The sequence below is a fragment of the Cavia porcellus genome, unplaced genomic scaffold (genome assembly GCF_034190915.1).
Source record: "Cavia porcellus strain 051 isolate PalLab524CR breed Dunkin Hartley unplaced genomic scaffold, mCavPor4.1 scaffold_4, whole genome shotgun sequence".
NCBI classification, from domain to species: domain Eukaryota; kingdom Metazoa; phylum Chordata; class Mammalia; order Rodentia; family Caviidae; genus Cavia; species Cavia porcellus.
Window position 1 is genome coordinate 69,344,596 of NW_026947487.1, and position 20,914 is coordinate 69,365,509.

The following is a 20,914-nucleotide window of genomic DNA, read 5'->3' on the forward strand; positions in this document are numbered from 1 at the left end:
GTGGGCAGAGTCTTTGAGGTCCCTGAGACTGAAATAAGGAAACTGCCGCATTTTTTGTTGGAAAAGATTGTAAGTTCACTGATTCCTGGTACAGAGAAAGAATTTTCAGGGTGCATAAGTAAGAAGTATTGGGGGCTGGGGATTTAGCCCAGCGGCATAAGCACCTGCCTTGCAAGCAGGCAGTCGTGAGTTCGATTCCTGGTACCGATAAAAATGAAAAAGACAAAAAAAAAAAAGAGGTATTGGATGGATTTGTTAGGCAGAGATTTTAGGACTCACTCAAAAGTGAAGTGTGGGTACTCAGAGAATGGGGTGCATTACTTCCTGGAAGTTTGAAGGTGCTGGACTTTACTTCTAGAGGTGGTTTCCAGGTTCCTTCTGTCCCGAGCAAAGAACTGGTCAATACAAGTGCAAAGGGTAGCAGGTTTTACATTTCTTTAACGTAGGAAAAGAAACATTCTACAGAGCAAGTTTGAGCCAAGTGAAAGTAGGAAGAGCAGTGCGGGGCGATCACCGTGAGAGCACAGTAGCTGAGAGCTCAGTGCCCGCTGTTCTTCTGGGGTACCCGCTCCTCAGGCTGAGGTCCGCTCTAGGCTGTCCTGGCAAAACCTGACGGAGTTCTCAGAAGTCCGTGTGCAGGGTTTTGGGAGCTGTTCTGTGCACGTGTCCTAGGATTTTATAATTAACAGCTCATGCGAACTTCCCCAGTCAGCCTGGGACACCGTATCTCCTGTCTCAGAGCAGGGAACATTCATGCTTCTCCTGGAGGGGTGCACAATGGAGAGCAGGTGGCTCATTGCCTGGAAGAGTAATAGCCCACTCTACAAGCAGGGGAGCTTTTAAAAAAAATTTGAGTATTTTTTGATTTAGTAAGTGTTTGCAGTACATAATGATTGCATTCACTGCAGGGATTCAACACATGTACATGACACATTTTATCTTTCCCTCTTCCTACCAATCCCCTTTTAACTTTTCAGCATCAGATCCATTTGGCTTATAACACCTTAGAAAAGCTAGTTACCATGTACAGAGTCCACCAAAAAAATCTATCCATCAGCAGTTTGCCTCACTAATAGATGTCTGGAAGCTAATGGTAACTGAGTACCTCTTGTAATTGTAGAAGCCTAAGGTAACTTGTATTAATCTCATGATGTCTCCATAAGTTTAGTATTAAAATATTTATACAAGCTTTTCTTTTTCTGATGTATACATTTTTTTTGCTGGATTCTTATCAATTGAAAAGCAGACTAAAAGGCAAAGACAGTTGTACCAAGTCAAGGGACACTTTTAGATACACTGTCCACAGTGGATTAAATACCCTGTTTTTTCTTTTTTTTTTTTTTTTTTGTGGACCAGGTATCAAACTCACCACCACAAGCTTGCAAGGCAAGCACTTGTGCCACTGAGCTAAATCCCCAGCCTCTCCTTTTTTTTGCCTTATTTCCTATTATCTTTTATTTCATACTTTATCTATCAATCTATTTATTATTTATTGAGTTTTTTATATGAGACACTTTGAAATATTTAAACTTGTGTCTATAGAATTGGGTAAAGGCAGGACAAAAAACTGGCAAGAAACAGAAGTGAGGGAGAAAAAAGAAATTATGTAGGAGAAAAATACCAGAGATGTAGGGAAAAAAATTTTAAAGACAGAAGAGGAAAAACAGGAATAAAAGAAGAGATTAGAAGCGAGGCTGAAGGACAAAGGAAGATTACTCAAGCCTGAGGAAACTGGAGGAGACAGGAAGGAAGGAGAGAGGACAGCAAAACAAATCAAAAACCCCCAAAACAATCTGCACGCACACAAACTCAGCGGGGGATGTAGCTCAGTGACACAGTGCCTGCTCGGCAAGCATGAGGCCTGGTATCAACAAAAAAAAAAAAAAAAAAAAGAAAGAAAGAAAGAAAAAGACAAAAATAAAAAGTGAAAGCCGAACAAAATCACTGAAATGATCAAAAAAACAAAACCCCCACAAATTTCTCTGTGAGTTTTGAGCCTGTGCTTATCTTCTGAGGTCTATGGTTTTGTGGCAGTGTCCAGTATAAGACGGGTCCCTTCTCCCTGGGGAACAAAGGAGGCAGCCAGAGCCCAGATCTGTGTTGGATCCTCACTGGCACACAGGAAGTAGGATTGGGGCTGGGCAGGGGTATCACACAGTGAAACTGAGGCTGACCCTGGCTCTAGTCATGTGACTGTGGCCTGAGTTGGTTAGTTTATAATACTCTGGGGTCTCTTGCCAGCTTGACCATGGTCCTGAGCATCTCCTCTGGATGTCCCTTGTCCCGTCCCTGTGGAAGGTCACCACTGGGAGCCCTGAGATGTGGCTGCTCTGAGTCCAGGTTCAGATGGCTTCTCCCTAGAGTGGCATCTGACCAACTCTCTCCCCAGGGACGTGGCAGGTAGTCGGACTGAGTTGCTCGCCAGCTACGCCAGCGCATGATAGCTCCATTCCATTGCTGTGTTTCTCTCTGAAGGCTTCGGGAGTCCCCTGATTTCACTGTGTCTGTGTCAATTCAATCTTCTTTGCTTATACGACAAGCCAAGAATCAAGGGGAAAGCATAAACTGACCTTCCTTTTTCTGAATTGTGTTCTGTCTCCTCTCTCGGCTCCACTTTTCCCATCAGAGCCCTCCTGGTTCCCAGGATCTACCTTCCTCCTGCTTTTCTTCTCTAAGTTGTTATTTTCCAGTGTCTGGATTCCAAATCTGGCTACTTACTGCTCTGCCATCTTCCCAGAAGTGTCCTCTAAACATTCTTTGGATTCTCTCAGCCTGCTCCTTTATATTAGGGTCAAGCTCCTGTTCTTTACTTTCTCAAAAAAGCCAATTTGCGAACTTTTAGTATTCCTGAGCAGTTGGGGGTATGACGGCCCAGGAAGAGATGGAGTCTGAATTCACTGAAGGAATGCTGATGTGGACCATCGTGGGCGACTTTGGGTGCTGGAAGTTGTAGTCTTCTTAGAAGTATCATCTTTAGTTATGATTATTTGTCTCCTTTTTTATTGTCTTTTATTTCTTCTATCCAACCTTACTAAAATGAGCAAAGGCAGATTACAATAAAACAAGACTTTTTTTTAAAAGTCAGAAAAAAAGATTTTTAATTTAAAGTCAGATGAACAAGAGCTTTTTGAGGGGAAAGAAGGCCGACTCTTCAGAGCCTGGAGTACGAGGGCTTCTGCCCCTGGACAGTTTACTTCTAGGCTTCACAGCTGCAGAGGCAAAGGGATACAGTGTGATTTTACATTGTATTAAATAAATTATTTCAAGAGAAAGTGACTGCATTTTGGCTTCAAATTCTGAGAGATATTCATTATGTGCATCTTTTGTAAGAGAAACTTTGGGCAACGTCATGAAAAAAAATCAGCATTTTAAATGTTTATATATTTTTATTAGTATGTTTGGGGTGTATAATGAATACACTCATTGTGGAGAACCGGTACATACACATAAGCACAGTCTTCTTTTTTTAAGGAGTCAAGATCAAACTCAGGGCCTTGGTATTGGCTACATCCCCAGCCTTTTTTATTTTTCATTTTGAGAAAGGGTCTCACGAAGTCTTGCCATGTTGCCCAGGCCAGGCTCAAACTTGTGGTTCTCCTGCCTCAGTCTCCCAAAGTGCCGGATAACAGGAAATGCTGCTTCATTCAGCTTTGCAGCATTTTTATAGGTAATAGAAACGTATTTTTCATGTAGCCATTTCTACTATTTCTAAAAGACAACTGAGCTAATACTGTGAGGTGCATTTCTTTCTGTTTCAAAGGTAGGTTCTGGAAAATCCAGGGAATTCATGACTGACTTTTCCCATCAGCTTTTCTTCAGTATTAGTCTTCTGGCTGGTTGGGAAAATAACATAAAAAACCTCTCTTCAAGAATTAGCAAGGTAATAGGCAAAATTTGGACCCTTGCCTGTTAAGAAATAGCTGTTTTAAACGTGTCTGAACATGTGTGTGTCAGTAAACACACCACATGTGTGGAGAGGAGGGAGCGGAGTTACTGCATGGTGTGGAAACTGGGAACACGGGCTTGACCAGGCAATCGAATGACTTGGGTGTCTGCTCTGGTGATGAGGGGCTGACCGGGACACAGTTACCTCATCTGTTTACAGCCTGTGCCCCTCAACCAAAAGGGAAATGCCGGGCAAATCCTAAGTGAGGGGTGTTTTTAAAAATACCTGGTTATGGTGGGTACGATGGCACACACCTTAAATCATAGCTGTTCCAGAGGCTGAGGAAGGGGATCTCAAGTTCAAGGCCAGCTTGGGCAACCTCGTGAGACCTGCCTCAACCCCCCCCCCTCAAAAAAAATAAAAGAAGAAAAATGTGTGTGTGTGCGCATGTGAGGAAGACCTGGGGATATACAAGCCCTAGTATTGTAAAAAAAAAAATTGACTTGGACCCAGGGGCCTCCTTTTTCTCCACTTGTATCAACTCTAGCACTCGGTACATGTTATAAATAAGATGTGTGAGTGGCCAGCTCCAGCCACACTGAAAAAATGTCCTCATACAGCTGGGCATGGTGGCACATGCCTGTAATTCCAGTACTTGGGAGGCTGAGGCAAGAGGATTATTGTGAGTTCGAGGTCAGTATGAGCTACAAAGTGAGTTCAAGGCCAGCCTTCACTGCATAGTGAGACCCTGTCTCAAAAAGACAAAAAAAAAAAAAAGTCCTCACACCATTTAAGGGAACCTGAAGTCCAACTTGACCTTTACTTTTCCTTGTGTTTTATCAATTATAGGTCACTTGACTGGTGGGCAACAGACAAGTGCAACATGATTAATGGAACAGATGGAGATTCTTTTCACCCACTAATAACCAAAGATGAAGTCCTTTATGTCTTCCCCTCTGACTTTTGCAGGTAAGAACTATAAGAACGCATTCTTCCTAAGGAAGAAAGTCCAGGACCACAAGACTGCCAGGCTCTGCAGATCACAAGCATGCTCGGCAGGCGTGACTGTCCACGCGGCATGCTGCAGGCTGAGACACTTGCAGGCAGCCTGTGCAGAGGTCCTGGCACTGACCTGGGCCTGAGTGCTGGTTTGGCTCAGCCCCACCACTTAACAACTATGTGAACATGGACAAGTTTTAACCATTGGGTGCCTCATCTTTCAGGTTACATGATAAGATTAGGAATAGTTACCTACTTTTGGGTTTGTCATGAGGCCAGGTGAGTTACTGTCCACAGTGCAGGGTATTACTCCGGAGTTGGTGTGATGTGCTCATCAAAGGTGAACTGTGAGTGGCCTTTTTCCAGGCTTCTAACTCCTGCCCTGCAGGATAAATGAATGCGACTTCCCATGTTCCCAAGCGCATGCTACTTGCTTAGCTGCTGCCCCCTTGCCCATGTTCCTTGTCTCCCTCCTGCAGTAGCCATGGGAAGTCTCCTGTGAAAAGACCTCCTCTCCTGCCTTCAGCTCATACTGCATGGACCAGGGCCCAGCTGCAGCCCTGTCTTTCTGCCCACCCGCTCCTGTGAGGCAGGTGGAGGGACCTAATCACCCTACACACTGCTTCCCATCAGGGAATCCTGTCTCTCACATTCATTTTGCCTAGCCAACAGCCATGCCAGAAACCGGCGTGCTCTCTACTGCTTGTGTTTATTTGGGCACCAAGCCTGTGGCTTCCCTCAGAAACTGCACTGGGTCCCCTTTAGGCCTTTTTAGACCCCTTGGTTTGTTATAGTGAAAAACCAGAATCAGCTTGTGTTTATATAGAAAAAGGACAAACACAGTCAGATGTGGTGGTGCATGACTGTAATTCCAGGTACTTGAGAGCCTGAGACAGGAGGATCATAAGTTTGAGGCCAGTTTGGGGAACTTAATGAGACCTTGTCTCTAAAAACTAGAAAAGAGTTGGGATTTAACTCAGTAGGTTCAGGTTCTAGGTCAACCTGGGCTTTTAGGCCACCCTGAATAAAAGAGACAGAGACAGAAACAGACAGAGAAAGAAGAGGGGAGAGAGAGAATAAGTAAATTATGATGTACTCATGTGACAGAATATTATATAAGATTTTGTAGAACCAGAGCTATATACTTTAATGTAATAAAACTTCAAAATATGTTGAAGACGTAAATCACAGAGAATATGGTATACTGTTTATAGCCTTTTAAAATCACAAATATTGACACATATTGTTAGTGAACACACATATCAGTAGAAGTATAAAGAGCTGCCTAGGCTAAGAAACCCCACATTTCCAAGAGCAATTTCCTGAGGGCAGGCAGAGAAGAATGAGACCAAGAGCATTATATATAGCAGTGTGTTTATTATAGTATTTTCTGTTTTGATTGAAGTATCTCCTTAATAAATGTCATGGGTAGAATGTACAGTGGAAGGCAACTCTCACATCAATCATAATCCTGTGAGAGACACATCCACACTGCTTTGTACCCCAAAAACCGTGTGCAGTGGTGTATACCTGCAACCCCAGCTCCTTGGGAGGAGGCCAGCCTGGTAACCCACTGAGACCCTGTCTCAAGGTGAATACTAGAAAGGGCTGGGGATGTATCTTAAAAATAGGGGGCCTGTGGGTTTGATCCCCAATATTTCTGAAAGTGAGAGAGAGAGACAGACAGACACAGACACAGAGATAGAAACACAGAGAGAGGGAGAAGAAGTAAAGCCAAGGAAAGTGTCCCGCTTCCCTCTCCCTCTCCAAGTGAAGAGCTGGAAGATCTTTCATGAAGCAGTGTACAGTGTTCTCTCTGCCCAGCGCTGTGCAAGTGTTAAGGGACCAGTGGTAAAAATTGGAACTGCACCTAAAACTCAGTAAGGACCACAGGCAGGATAATGTTGACCCTGAACATCTGAGGAACTGGGGAAAACATAAAAACCTTTCATTTGGGGACAGGGGTATCACAGTACAGTTGTGTGTCACTTCATCACAGGGACATGTCCTGACAAATGCTGCCTGCAGTCCACACTGACTTTTTCTCCTTACATCCTGCCAGGTCTGTGTATATAACTTTCAGTGACTATGAGAGTATAGAGGGGTTGCCCGCCTTTCGGTATAAGGTGCCTGCAGAAATATTAGCCAATACATCGGAAAATGCTGGTTTCTGTCTCCCTGATGGCAACTGCCTGGGCTCCGGAGTGCTGAATGTCAGCATCTGCAAGAATGGTAAGAGCCAGAGAGGGGCTGGGATGAGGTTTGGAGTGCAAGAATGATTCTGACCTTTCAGAAGAATATCTTGTTATGTGGCTATGGAATGATTAAAATAGTTATTGGTTTTCTATGATGCTCTAATTTTAGAATGCCATGTGGTATTTTTTTCTGGGCAGTAGTGTAGGAGCCTTCCTTATAACAATGGCTTATATTTACTGGGCCACTGTTAAGTCATGTACAGCATTAACTGAGGCAGGTTCCAAACAATGCTGAAAGAGACACTAGACAACTTGGTTTGAAGAAAGTACCTTTTTTGGACAAAGATTCTCAATATTTTGAAGCAGAATTAGTTTTAAATCCTGACCAGCTGGGACAGATTTCCCAGCATTTTTTAATATCTGAATTCTGCTTCTCTTCCTGATTGAGACAGACTTATCAGTGAGGCCATGGAACCATGATGTCTCTTTGAGGACTAGTTTTCCCAGTCACAGGTTTCAGAATTATTCACGATAGCCTACTGTATTGATGTTCCATATCTTTGCCTTATAATTGTAGAAACCAAGGCTCAGGGAATATGCTTTTTATAAAACCATTACTTCTAAGAAAATCTTTGTTAGGACTTGGTCTTCTCGTATTTGTACTGATTCCCTTGTTAGGATGTAATTTTTCTCTGAAGCTTCCTGGTAGAAACTTTCCTCTTTGTAACCCCTCTATCCTGAATAAAATAACTGCAATTGGCTTTAAAATCTTCTTTCAGAGCTGGGCGTGGGATGCATGCCTGTAATCTCAGTACTCTGGAGACTGCAAGCTCAGGGCCATCCTGGGCCACATAGTGAGTTCAGGGCCAGCCTGAACTACATAGTGACACCCTGTAGCCCTCCTATTCTAAAAGAAAAAAAGAAAAAAAAAAAAGAAAACACCATTAAAATCTCCTTTCAGGATAAGTCTGAGGTCAACAGACTTCCTTATAGTTGTCTGACAAGGCAATAGACCCTAAACCTGGCCCCACATCAGAATTATCTGAAGAGCTATTAAAAATATATGTCCTAGGCCTCCAGAATCTATCCATTTAACTAGTGTCCCCAGTGATTTTTGTGAAGGTGGTGCTTAGGTGTCTGGAGATGGCACACAGGAACACAGTATCCCTTGCCTAGAAGTATATGGGGGCCACCCCTTCCTCTCCACCCAGGTTAAACATGAATGTAGACACATTTTTCCCCTGTTTTGGCAATATTCTTCTTCCTTGAAAAGTTGATGCCAGAGCCAACAGGAAGATTTTGTTGTGCAACACATAGACTTGTGGCTAAAGTCTTTTCCTCTTTCTTCTTATGTATCTTCAAATTGTGGCTGAAAAATTGAGGGTTATCCTCCATTGTTTCCAGTTCTCCAGGGAACACCTAGTAGTGGGAGTGTTCTGGAGCCGGGAAGCTCGGGTTTGAGGCCTGCCCATTCTGTTCTTTAGCCACTTGGACACATCAGTTAAGGAGGGTTCCACATGGCCATTTCACATCAACAAAATGGGGATGATTATAACTTCTTGGAAGGTCGCAGGAGGGTTAGAAATGATGTATGTAGCATCATTGGGCCAGTGTCTGGCTCTTGCCCAAACCTCAATATCTATTTAAATATATATTTAAACAGTCACTGTAAGTCAACAAAAAAGGAAATTGTGGTTTTGTTGAACTGTTTAGCAGGAAACAGCAAAATGCTGTGTCAGAGATGATGCACACCTTGAGCCATGGGCTGGTAGAAATGTAAACAAATTATTATAATTTGTTATAATAATTGTTGTATTTATTTATTTTGGTACCAGGGATAGAACTCATGACCTCCAGCTTGCCAGGAAGGCACTTATACCGCTGAGCTAAATCTCTGGCTGTTGTAATAATTTAAATTATTTGACAATAGGCTAAGTTCCCCAAATATATATTTTCCTTTTAGCTGTGATTCAGTCATTCTCCAATTTTTCAACTTCCAAATCTAGAATAGATTGATTTTAATAATGTTTTCTCATTTGGCTTTTGAAATGAATAGAAAAGCGGGGGGGGGGGGGAACCCCTGGCTCTTCAGATGGGCAGACCATCATTTGGTCACTGGCTAAGCAAACAGCACAACTAGACAAACTCGTAAAAAGCTTTGGTGTCAGCACATCCAGAACAAGGTCCATGTTTGGTTAAGAGAAAAAAAATCCATTAACAAGTAGAGAACTGTAATTGGAACGAAGGCTAATTGTAATTGGAATAATTGGAATGGAAGTGGGCTGGCTTCATTTGATTAGCTGCCTCCCTAACCTGACAGCTACTCATCTCTGGGCAAATGATGTCACTTTGTGAACTTCAGCTTCTTCCAGTGCAAAATGAGGCTAAAAGTTCTAATTTCATAAGACTGTCAGAGCATTAATGTAGACTTAATAGTTTCAGGAAATGTTTGTTGAAAACGAAGTAATTTAGTCTGGACTTCAATATAAATGTGTAACAAAATAATGTGAGTACATGAGATGGCAGAAAATAAAGTGTAAATCTTGAAGTAGGAGGCCTGGAAAGATGTTTGAGCTGCCCACCTCCCCCTGTTTACTTAGCTAAGGCTTTCGACTCTACTTTAGGAGCTAAGTTTATGGTCAGGAATTTTATATTTATCCAGATTTTAAAAACAGCATCATTAATTTCTATTTCCCTTCAAATGCAGGTGCACCCATTATTATGTCTTTCCCACACTTTTACCAAGCAGATGAAAAGTTTATTTCTGCCATACGAGGCTTGCATCCAAATAAGGAGGATCATGAGACTTTTGTGGACATTAATCCTGTGAGTATACACGTCTTCCTGAAAAGCAAGCACGTTTTACTCTGTATTTGCAATGTATACTAATTTAGCCTTTAGCCCTTAAGAAACACACTGTCTTCTTTACATGTAGGGGGAAAAGTAGCTCAGAGCAACCTGAGGCCCAGTCTTACAGCCCTGAATTAGAAACCTGAATTCTGTGGATCTAATATGCAGAGGCACCAGCAAACTTGCTTTAAACAAACAAACAGCAACAGTGAAAATTTAGTCATTGGAAACACCTGAGACTGGAGCCAAGTAAGCTGCTCAGTCTTCTGTGGCCAGCTTTGGACTTGAACAGAGATTTCTTTCTCTGACTGAGACATGGATCAGGAAGAATGAAGATTGCACTGTTTACCAACTGCCAGGAATATTTTGGCTTAATTTAAGTGTGTGCATTAGCTTAAGTCACTTTTAGCACACTTCTTTTTACAAGTAAAAACTTGTAAAACTCTTTTAAATATTACTAATATTTTAAAATATTACTTTAAAATATTACTGATATTACTAATTTAAAAAGGATAGAATGAGGACATACCAGGCCTGAATTCATACAAAACCAGTACAACCACCTTAACATGGTAGGAATATTGATTCACTGTGTGAGAGTCTGTTACTGTAGAAGCTAAATTATAGGTCTTAGATATCTTAGTTTTTGGAACTTTGAACACCATGGAACAATAAAGGAAGGAGAAAATATTCTGTTAGCACTGTATTCTCTGCTTATTTCCTTCTTAGCCGGTCAGTCTGTTACCTAGGAGAAATCATAATCCTGCATCTCAGAGTAAAGGTGGGCTTGGAAAGACTAGTGCAGTAGTTGCTTTTCATGGGCTCTATTTGGTGGCCCTAGATATGGACATCATTCCTGATAGGAACTGTGCCCCCTTCTGAACTCTAGACAGCCGCTTGTATGTCTGACCCTGGCATGCTCTCCTCCTGAGCCTGGAGTCCTCTTGGGCTCTCTATGCAAAGTGGGCACTTGTTACCAGAACTTGGATTTAGAACCCCAAGGACCCATATTTGTCTTACTGCTCTTGTCAGTTTCTCATTTTGTTCTGGGGGTCAGTTTTCCCTTGTACTTCTCTGTCTCTCAGACACATAATGGCTGCTGTGTTCATCAGAGCCACAGAAATGGTGTTCTGTTTAATCTTGACATTTTCTTCTCATTTCTGATTTGCAGTTGACCGGAATTATCCTAAGAGCAGCAAAGAGGTTCCAAATCAACATTTATGTCCACAAGTTAGATGACTTTATGTAAGTTTTGCTTCTTTTTACAACAGCAGAGATTGGTTTTACTACATGACTCTATGGTGGGGCTGCTTTAGTTTACTTCTAACTGCTCACCCTGACCCTTAAGGAGTGATGCATGATCATGTTTTCGTGGGTGTCTTGGTCTAGGAATTTGCTGATTTTATTTAATCAAACACTTACTAGGTACTTTCCATGCATCAGACATTGCTTTAAGTACATTGCATGCATGAACTTACAGCTTTGTATTATCCTCACTTTATAGATGAGGAAACCAGTGCAGAGGGAGCTTAAATAACTTGCTAGAACTCACAGTTCGTAAGGCTATGGATAGATTCTGCGTTTATCTACTCCACTGGGCATTTCCCTCACCCACATGACTGATTTCAATCTTTCTACCCACTCTTCTCCTGCTGGGGGCCCACCACAAGCTCTCCTGGAGTCTGGCCTGTGCCTCTATAAACTACTTCTTCATGCAAATTCTTAAGAGCAAGCTCCGTTTCAGTGGGAAGTTTTGGGGGGATATGAAAGAAATGCTTATGATAAAATATGAGTGAAAAAATAGGATGGAGCATATACATACTGTATCAGTCAGCTTTTCAGTACCTGGAAAAGAATACCTAACACCCATAACTTAAAGGATAAGAGATTTATTTTGCTTCACAGTTTTTAGAGAGCTCAGCCCATGGTAGGCTGGCTTCAGGGCCTAGAGAGCATATGGAAGGAGATGAGAGAGGAAAATTACTCAGCCCATGGCATCCATGAAGGAGAGCGTCCTGCGCCCTCCAAAGGCATGCCCCCAGTTACTCACCTTCTCCAGTTGGACGCCCAATCCTGACAGCACATTAATCCACTGATGAGCATAGCACCCTCTTAATCCAGTCACCTTCCAGAAACCCCACCTCTGAACTTGAGACTTTTGGGTGATATTTTGGATCTACACATAACAGTACTGTCTATCAATCTTGAATCTCTTCTCTGTTGAATTCATTAAATTTAATGACAAATGCCATAGTTCTGAAAAGTAAATGTAATTTTCAAGAAGCATTCTATGACTTGTGTTTGTATTTCTGAAGTGGTAGAATTTAGTAGGAAACTGGAACCTTGGAACCCAAATTGAATTGTAACCCTGGATCCATGACTCACTTGTGATCCTGGCCAAACTATCTGACCTCTCTTGAGTTGTAATTTTCTTACCTGTAAATGTGGGACAGTAATGACACTTACTGCACAAGACTGGTGTAAAAACTGAATAAAATGGTGTCCCCAAAGCACTCAGAACAGAGCTAAATATATGACAAGGACTCAGCTGGCTTTTGTTGGAATACCATCATTAAGTGGCTAAGTTACAAACTTCCTGAGCAATTGCAGAAGCATTGTTTCACTAGGTGAGTCTTCCTGTGATGATTCTAGGAAAGAAATCACTTGGTGAAGTTTGTCTTCATAAATTTTGTTTTGATAAACACTGAGTATACATGCACTGGACTTTTGAGGCTGACACACTTGTATCTAACTTCTGCCTTATATGTGTGTGCAAAGAAAACGAGGAAGGCTGCTAAAATACCAGGTAATTGAATGAAATAAGTATATTGGAGTGTTCATCTAAATATGTCTCTCCAGGTAAATGTGCCACCATGATAAGGATGTCTCTAAAGTCATGTCATCCTTTGTCTTTGTAGTGAAACAGGAGACATTCAAACCATGGTTTTCCCAGTGATGTATCTCAATGAGGTAAGTCCTCGGTGGGAGGGAGCTGCACATGTGTTGTAGCTGTTCAAATGTGGAATGCTTCTATTATGATGTCTACTATTGAAACGTTATGCAATGAAAGACAGGAAGAAGGGTAGAAAATGATTTTTTAAGTACTGTTTGTCAGGGGCTGGGGATTTAGCTCAGCGGCGTAAGCACCTACCTTGCAAGCAGGCGGTCGTGAGTTCGATCCCCGGTACCGATAAAAATGAAAAAGACAAAAAAAAAAAAAAAAAAAAAAAAAAAGTACTGTTTGTCCTCAGAAAGTTTTTCTTAAATGATTACATGAAACTGCTCTATTTGGGAGTTGATTTGGAGAAATGCAAGAAAGTTTCCTTCTTGAGAACATTAGTTGGATACAACTCCCTCCTAGGCAGCTGGTTATGTGAGAGGCGAAAGCACCGTGAATAAAGCACTGTCAAGGTCTGTGGAAGGAGGACAGAGCCAGCACGCCGCCAGATGCCCAGTGAAGCCTGGCTCTGTCTGCTTCTCTGAAACCCGGCCAGTTTAAGACAACTGTGATAAATTCTGTGCTAAATTACATTTCAGAATCCCTGCAGTTGTATTGCCCCATTTTCCTCTTCTCTTCTGCCCCGTTTTGATAAATTCTCAGTTGGCATACTTCTTTTATTAGCACCAACATTTTAAAACTTTTTTATTTTTCTCTTTCCTAAAAGTACTTGTCATTTGTAGAAAATTTAGTAACAGATTAGTAAGAAAATATTAAAAGCCACTGTTCACATAACCTAAAGCCAATATATATATTTTTACTGTGTTGTAAAATTTTTTTCAATAATAATTTTTTAAAAAATTTACTGTTTTACATTTTGTAAAACTTGTGCCTTTTATAGAACTCTTTTTTAAAAAAAGGTAAGTATATTATTTACAAAGTAAATCATTGATAAGCCTATGTCTGAGGGTTCTGGAATTCTTTTAGGTTAAATTACATAATTAAAATTATACCATAGGTGGAAGTTTTATGTCTCCTCACCCCCTTGTATTTATCATTATATTGGTGGCTACATTTATATATTTTTAAAGGGTCTGTGATTAGAATTCTAAGATGAGACTTTATTCAAAGGAAAAATTCAGGCAGTATTTACCAACGAAAGGAAAATTCAGGTAATGTTTACTGGGATTGCTCCAGGTCCACCCATGTTATTGTTTGTGGGAAAGGACATGGAAATAGGACTTTTTAAGAATGCAGGACTCTTCTCCAAGTTTAAATTCATAGTAGTGACATTCTTGAAGTTCTCTCTATGCCTAACTTGCTTTGTTTTTGCTAAAGGCTAGATTGAATCCAGGGAGGAGTGAAACCTCAAACTGATTATTCCCTTGTCTAGAAAAATGAAATGTAAAACCTGGAAGTGACCTTGGAGACTACTGTCCCAACACCTTTTTATAGAGATGAAATTCTGACTCAGTTATTGAAAGAACTACCACAGAACCTGATCTCCTAACTCAGTCTGTTGCAAATTAAGCCTAAATTAACCCAGAATTGTTGCCCATAATTTTTATAGAATTAAGGGGGACAGATATATCACCGTGACACTAGGTGATAGTACCCCTCTCTTGCATACTGACAAGTGTTACTCTAGTATGTTTCCTTAGCAAGCAACCCTCTGAAACCAAACACTTTCTGGTGACATCTGGTCCTGATGGCTATAGATAGGACCAAGAGAGAAATGATCCATTCTACTTTCCATCTTTGTGAGTGTTTCATTGATTCATGTAATCAGCAAGTACTAATTGAGTGCATACTGCATGCTTGGTGTTATACCCTAAGGGAGATGACTGAGATATTTTGCATTCAAGGACCTCATAGTCACTGGGAGACAAACAAGTAATCAGATAGTTTTGACACACAGTGCCGAGACAGCAAGGAGTATTCTAGAGAATGAGGAGGAGATGTAGTGATCCGACCTTTCATCAGTCCTAAGGCTGCCAGAGGAAACTTGTGGAAGAAAGTAATGCTGAGCTAGATTTTGTTTTGAGACGAAAGAGATTATATCAGCTTTTTTTTTTCTTTTTGAGACAGGGTCACACTTTCAGGCTGTCCTTGAGCTCACTTTGTAGCCCAGGCTGGTCTTGAATTTGCAATGATCCTCTGCCTCAGCCTCCCAAGTAGTAGGCTTACAGGCCTGCACCACTATGCCTAGTTTATCTTAGCATTTCTGAATACCCTTTTCCTCTTTTCTAGTCTGTGTTAAGTAATACATATCTTCAGTAGAAAAGATGACAAATTCCCTATTTAATTTATAAAAGTATATCTAGCTTACTAACAAGAGGACATAAATTACATTTGATGGAAAGAAAGACAAAAAACTGTGATATGCTATTAGTCACCATGTTCTTGCTTCTCTAGAGTGTTCTCATTGATAAAGAGACTGCGAGTCGACTAAAGTCTGTGATTAACACTACTCTGATTGTCACCAATATACCCTACATCATCATGGCACTGGGTGTGTTCTTCGGTTTGATGTTTACCTGGCTTGCATGCCGAGGACAGGGATCGATGGATGAGGTGAGTGCTGGCTGGAGGAACTTGTCCCTTCCTCCATGTCTTCCTCAGCTACTTCTTTAAAGCATTGTCTAGTGGCTGTTTAGGATGGATTCTGGGATTTTATGGGTCACAGTGCTTTCATGGTTCTATCACTGCTGCACAAATGGTAAGCAAGGTGCTATGTATGTTACAGTAGGGTGTGTTAGGAAGGCACGGTGACAGAAGGATGCCTGCAGTATTTGTGGTTTTCTTGGTGGGAATGGAATCTCTGGATGTATCCCGTGGGAGTTACCTTTATATCTCTAAAAACAATAACCTGAAAGAAGAGGATGAATGTGTAACAACAAACTGCTGGGCTTTGTTGTCATATGCCTGGATTCAAATGTGTTCTGCCACTGCCCAGCTATGTGACCCTAGAAGCTGTACCTCAGTTTCCCCATTTATAAAATGGAGTAATAGGGGCTGCTTTGTGAGTTTCTGGTGAGGATTAGATGATGTAGAAAACATAAAGGGTTTGGCCAAGTGTTAATGTACAGTATGAGCTCAATAAACTTAATTATTAAATATGATAAAATAGCTCCAGTATTACAGAGCAAGGCACTCAGAGACCTGTTTAGAAGGAATCAGAAGATCCCACACTTGAGGCACCACTGCAGAGTAGGAGATTGGTGCATAGGGGCAGTGATTTCCTGGAGCAATGAATAGTTAGTGTGGCCAGGAGGCTGGATAAAGAGCCTTTTCTGTAGAAACCCTGCTCATATGCTCAGCAGTTCCCCTCCTTACAACATGCATTTTTTTTTTTAAACTTACTGTCCCCTCTTACCTAAATGTCTGAGCAAATGTAAAGGAGGAAACAAACTAGGTTGAAATCATATGAATAATGTTAGCTTGGTATATCTACCTTCTACATTTTTACATGATGCTTTTAACCTGTCCAGTCTCCTTAACTTGACTTAGCCACGAGGCAAACTGTTTTACCATTTCTCCCTGTGACTCTTTCAGTCTGAATTTGTGCAGCCATTGATATTTTCACGACAACTGAAACTAGAGGGGGTGCACACATCTGTAAATTCCAGCACTCTGGAAGGCTGAGGCAGAAGGAATGCAAGTCTGAGCCCCGCAGGGGCAACTTGGTGACTTAATGAGACTGCCTCTAAAAAAAAAGAAAAAAGGATGGGGATATAGCTCAATGCAGAGACCCTAGGTACAGTGCCTGTACTGTGAAACAAAAAACTAAGTACAAATGAAACTTCCTGGAAATGTTTATTACCATTCCTACAGTCAACAATCTTCATCTATCAACAAACACCTGGGACTTTTGAGATACTCTTCTTGGTAGGAGGCGAAGTCAGTGGAGTATAACAAATTTAAAGTTTGGACCAACATAGAGGAGGGCTGTGCTTGGCATTGGGTGGGAATGGCCAGGCAAGGGCTCCTTAAAGTTAGGCCTAATCTTAAAGAGTAAGCAGCAGGCTGAGAGGAGAGGTGAGTGGGATGAACCTCTTTCCTATCAGCTCCTTTCTCTGCCTTCCTCCACACACACTCCTATTTCACAGCGGGGTGGTGGGGGAGAATAGTTTCTGATGAGACCTAACATCCTCCTCTTTCTCTGTCCTGTGTCTCAGGGAACAGCAGATGAACGAGCACCGCTCATAAGAACTTAACCATCACTCCCCTCAGTGAAGCAGCATGTGTTCTGACCTGGACCATGACACGGGGCCCATGTCCTCACAGGCTGTGTACGTGTTACAAGGAGGGAAGAAGACACAGAGCCAGCAGGCCATGAGAGGAGCATTCTGGCCAGGGGGTAACGGGCAGGCTGACACGGCTGGCCATTATGCTTTCTAAGGTCGTGTGGTTTCTGAGATTGTTTTTTCATGTGTCTATGGCGTATTTAATAAATTCTTGTATAGTAATTTTTGGGGGAGGGTGCTGGGTTCTGGTGATTATGGAAGTCTGTAACCACTGCTGTCAATGTGTCCTTGCATCACTTGTTAATGCTCTTTGGTCTAACCTTAGTCAGTATACTTTATTCCCCAAGTTTTGTGCTCCAGGTACACATGTACTTTATATCGTAGTCCTCATTTTCTCCCTAAACAGAGGTTAACAGTTGGAACCCAGGGTAAAATTGGTAAACTTCCCGAGTACAGGAGTCAAATGCAACTGATTTCTTCTTTTAAAATGTTACACACTGCATTTCATGCTAATCTTCAATTTATAATTTCTCCAAGAAAATCCCTTGGTCTTCTGACTAGTTTTATGCCGGGTAGGAATCAGGCAGAGAAGGGACAGAGAAAGATGGTATCCGTGAGTGGACAGTGACAGGCACTATGGGATTTTTGAGTTGTATTTTTGTGAACCAAGAGAAGGTGTAAATAATGTTGGTGAGGATAAGTATAGACATTTCATAAAAGGTAGAACTAAATGCTAGTTATGACACTTGTAGATAGTTATTTTTTAGTTAAAATTATTTTGATATGTAAGATTTTCTGAGAGAATGTAATCAGTAATTTTTTCCTAGTCACCCCTGTCAAATAAGATCCATATTAATACATTACTATTGGTTATTTGTAAAATTATGACTATTGGAAATCCATTCATTCATAATCCAATTTACACACACATTTCAGGAAGTCTAGAGCAGACAGACATTTCTGGGGCAGTCTTCTTGATAACTTTGAAACTGTATGTGTAAGTTCTTTCCTGAGACTCAATTCTTTCCAGTGTTTTGTGGTTCACTGTCACTGAAAAAAATGTACCTTACACTTCCTGTGACAATCATTTTTCTGAATGGCGAGTGTTTAAGATACTGCACAGAAAGTAATTTAAAGAAAAAAATCTCTTGAAATCTAAAGCAGTGCAACCAAAGGCAAAAGAATAGGAAACCACTGTTACATCACCGAGTTTGGAATTCAGCCAGAGTGAAGGGCGCATCCTTTGATTCTCAAAGTTCCACACTGATTGTAACTAAAAGGCCTACACAGTTACCTGATGAAGAGCTTATAAAATTTGCCAACTCAGTCATTCCAAGAGATTGAAAAAAACAACTGGTTTTCAGTGAAAGACAACTATAGATATCTTTTAATAACTCCTTCTTCCTTTACAGAGGTAATACATCATTTACATGCCCAGTTTTCCTATTGCTATACCAAAGCAGTGTATTATGTCTCCCTTTGGAAGGGGCGGTGTATTAAACTCTCAACATTTCTATAAATCAAGCTGAAAGCTTTTTATACCAAGTTTTTAGATATGCCAAAATGTCTAAATTAAAAACCACTTCAATACTTCCAAGTACATAGGCTAGGGTTTATTCATATTTAACTTAACAACTGGCATATCTATTCCTAATGCATATACCAGTCCTCATCAATATAAGGATATGCCAGGCAGAGAATGTGCACTGGCTCAGTCCTACTTTGAGATGTAATCATCTGTGAGGAGGAGATTTTTAAATACTCTTAAGTCAGTAATGGTGAACCTTTCAGAGCTTTCAGTGATACAAACAGCCAGCGGCAGCACGTATGTCACAGGTTTGCTACCCCTGCTCTGAGTGATAACCAACTAATCAGGTGCACATTTAGATTGAGTCCCATGAAGGCAAGAAGACCCAACACTAATTCCATATTTACATCATTATTCTTACTTACTGGTGAAAACTACATTTGGTATTCCCTTCTGAAAAGTCTGTGGCAAGCCCATGCATTGTAGTGAGAATTCCAGGTTGGTTAAGAAGAATGAATTCGCTTGTTTGGTTTTAGGTTTAGAAAGCCAGATTTTCCTCAGGTGCATTCTCTCGCAGCCTTTATCCTAGAAGCCACCCAAATGTGCTGTTATTGTCAGGGTGGTCAGCAGTCACAGAATGGCAGCCAGGGCAAACTGGGACTTGAGCACAGGGCAGGAGATAGGCTTTGCCACTTTTAGCTCCAGGCTTTTTTGTTCTAGAAAGATCATTAATGGTCAAAGTGGAACAAGTACTACATGACTGACCCCTATTGGGGTTTTTACTTAAGGGAGGCTAGTTTTTCATTTAAATTGCTTAAGAGATGAATTCTGCAAAAGGCTATCCTCATCCTTGGCCCTCTGCGCACGATTACTGGAGTAAACTGCTTGTGCTATGAAAGAGAACACTGACCAGAGTGCTCTCCATGCAGCTTGTACAGTTGATTCCTTTCATGTGACTCTTGACCTGTTTTACTTCTACCCTTAACACAATGAAATGTTTCACTAATAAAAAACAACTTTATACAAAAGTACACTGGGAATGGTGTCCATTTTTCTACAGTGTCATTTGAAAAATGCTCAATAGACATGGCCCTGAGTTCCAGAGCCTAGGATGCCTCTGATTTCTGCTCAGCTGCAAATGAGACTGAGTCCCTTACCCAGGAGGTCCCAGACCTGCCTTTTTGCTACCAGGCTTTATGAGTCCTGGAAGCCCCCGCAGGAGCAGAAGTAGAATCAGTGACTCCAGAGCCACTGCTCACCCACAGTGAGTAGCAGTCACTCAGCTGCAGTCCAGTCCACCTAGTAACAGTTCTCAGGCTCATTCTCAAGGCTCTAAGTTCACAGCCACCCGGGGAGCTACTCTGCTAGGTGTTCCCATCCCTTGTCTTGTTCACCCCACGCCTCGCTGCTGCTTCGTCCAAATCCTTGCTTGCAACAGTGTCCTCAGACCCAGAGCAGGTCTGCCTCTGACGCAGCCAGGGTCACACAGGGGCTCATGAGGACTATGAGGAAGGCAGCTGGACAGCTGGGGACAATTGTACTTAAAGTTGTTAATCGAAAAAATTCAGATTACTTTTAAAACCTTTCCTATCCTAGCATTTCACCTTATTCCTGAAATCAGAGTGAATCCAGCCACAAAATTCCTAGTTCAAATTACAAATATCCTTATGTATCCAGGACACTCATTCCTTGCTAGAAATCCTAAATCTAATTTCAGGTGGCTTGTGTCACAAGGGCTGCACCGCATACTATTTCTTACTCAAAAAGTAGCCCAGGCTGGCCTTGAATTGGCAGCAGTCCTACTGCCTCAGCCTCCTAAGTGCTGAGATTGCAGACGTGTGCCACCACACCCAGCTTGAAAATAATATTCTAATGACTAAAGTTGTAATACTTACCATATATTCATGAACAGTAATTGAGTAAGTACACATGGTGAATAGTATAGAACACAAAGTCCAAAAACATATAAACACACTTAGCATAAGATAAACCTTACATTTCCAGTAATAATTATTAATTTAAAATTAACTTTATTGAGATATTAGATGTAAATCCTGGAGGATATATCCTAAAATACACCCATTTACAGTGAATTTTAGGCTGGGCATGATAGTGCACATCTGGAACCCCAGCACTTGGGAGACTGAGGTAGAAGGATCGCAGTAAGTTTGAGGCCAGCCAGGGCCACATAAGCCAAATTCAATCTGAACTACATAGTAAGACCCTGTCTCAAGAAAATAAAACAAAACAAAAATAAAAACAAAAGTAAAA

At 41.4% G+C, this 20,914-nt stretch overlaps 1 protein-coding gene across 1 annotated transcript in view; it reads left to right on the forward strand.

The window, feature by feature from the left end:
- Window positions 1-19,674, forward strand: part of Scarb2 (scavenger receptor class B member 2) — a 69,920-nt gene extending 50,246 nt beyond the window's left edge. Inside the window, exons 6-12 of the mRNA XM_063247242.1 lie at window positions 4,736-4,855; window positions 6,948-7,117; window positions 9,788-9,906; window positions 11,102-11,175; window positions 12,849-12,900; window positions 15,284-15,442; window positions 17,047-19,674. Of these exons, the coding sequence (XP_063103312.1) occupies window positions 4,736-4,855; window positions 6,948-7,117; window positions 9,788-9,906; window positions 11,102-11,175; window positions 12,849-12,900; window positions 15,284-15,442; window positions 17,047-17,085 (733 nt within the window). The 3' untranslated portion in view covers window positions 17,086-19,674. The remainder of the gene's footprint in view (window positions 1-4,735; window positions 4,856-6,947; window positions 7,118-9,787; window positions 9,907-11,101; window positions 11,176-12,848; window positions 12,901-15,283; window positions 15,443-17,046) is intronic.
- Window positions 19,675-20,914: the final 1,240 nt, after the last annotated feature.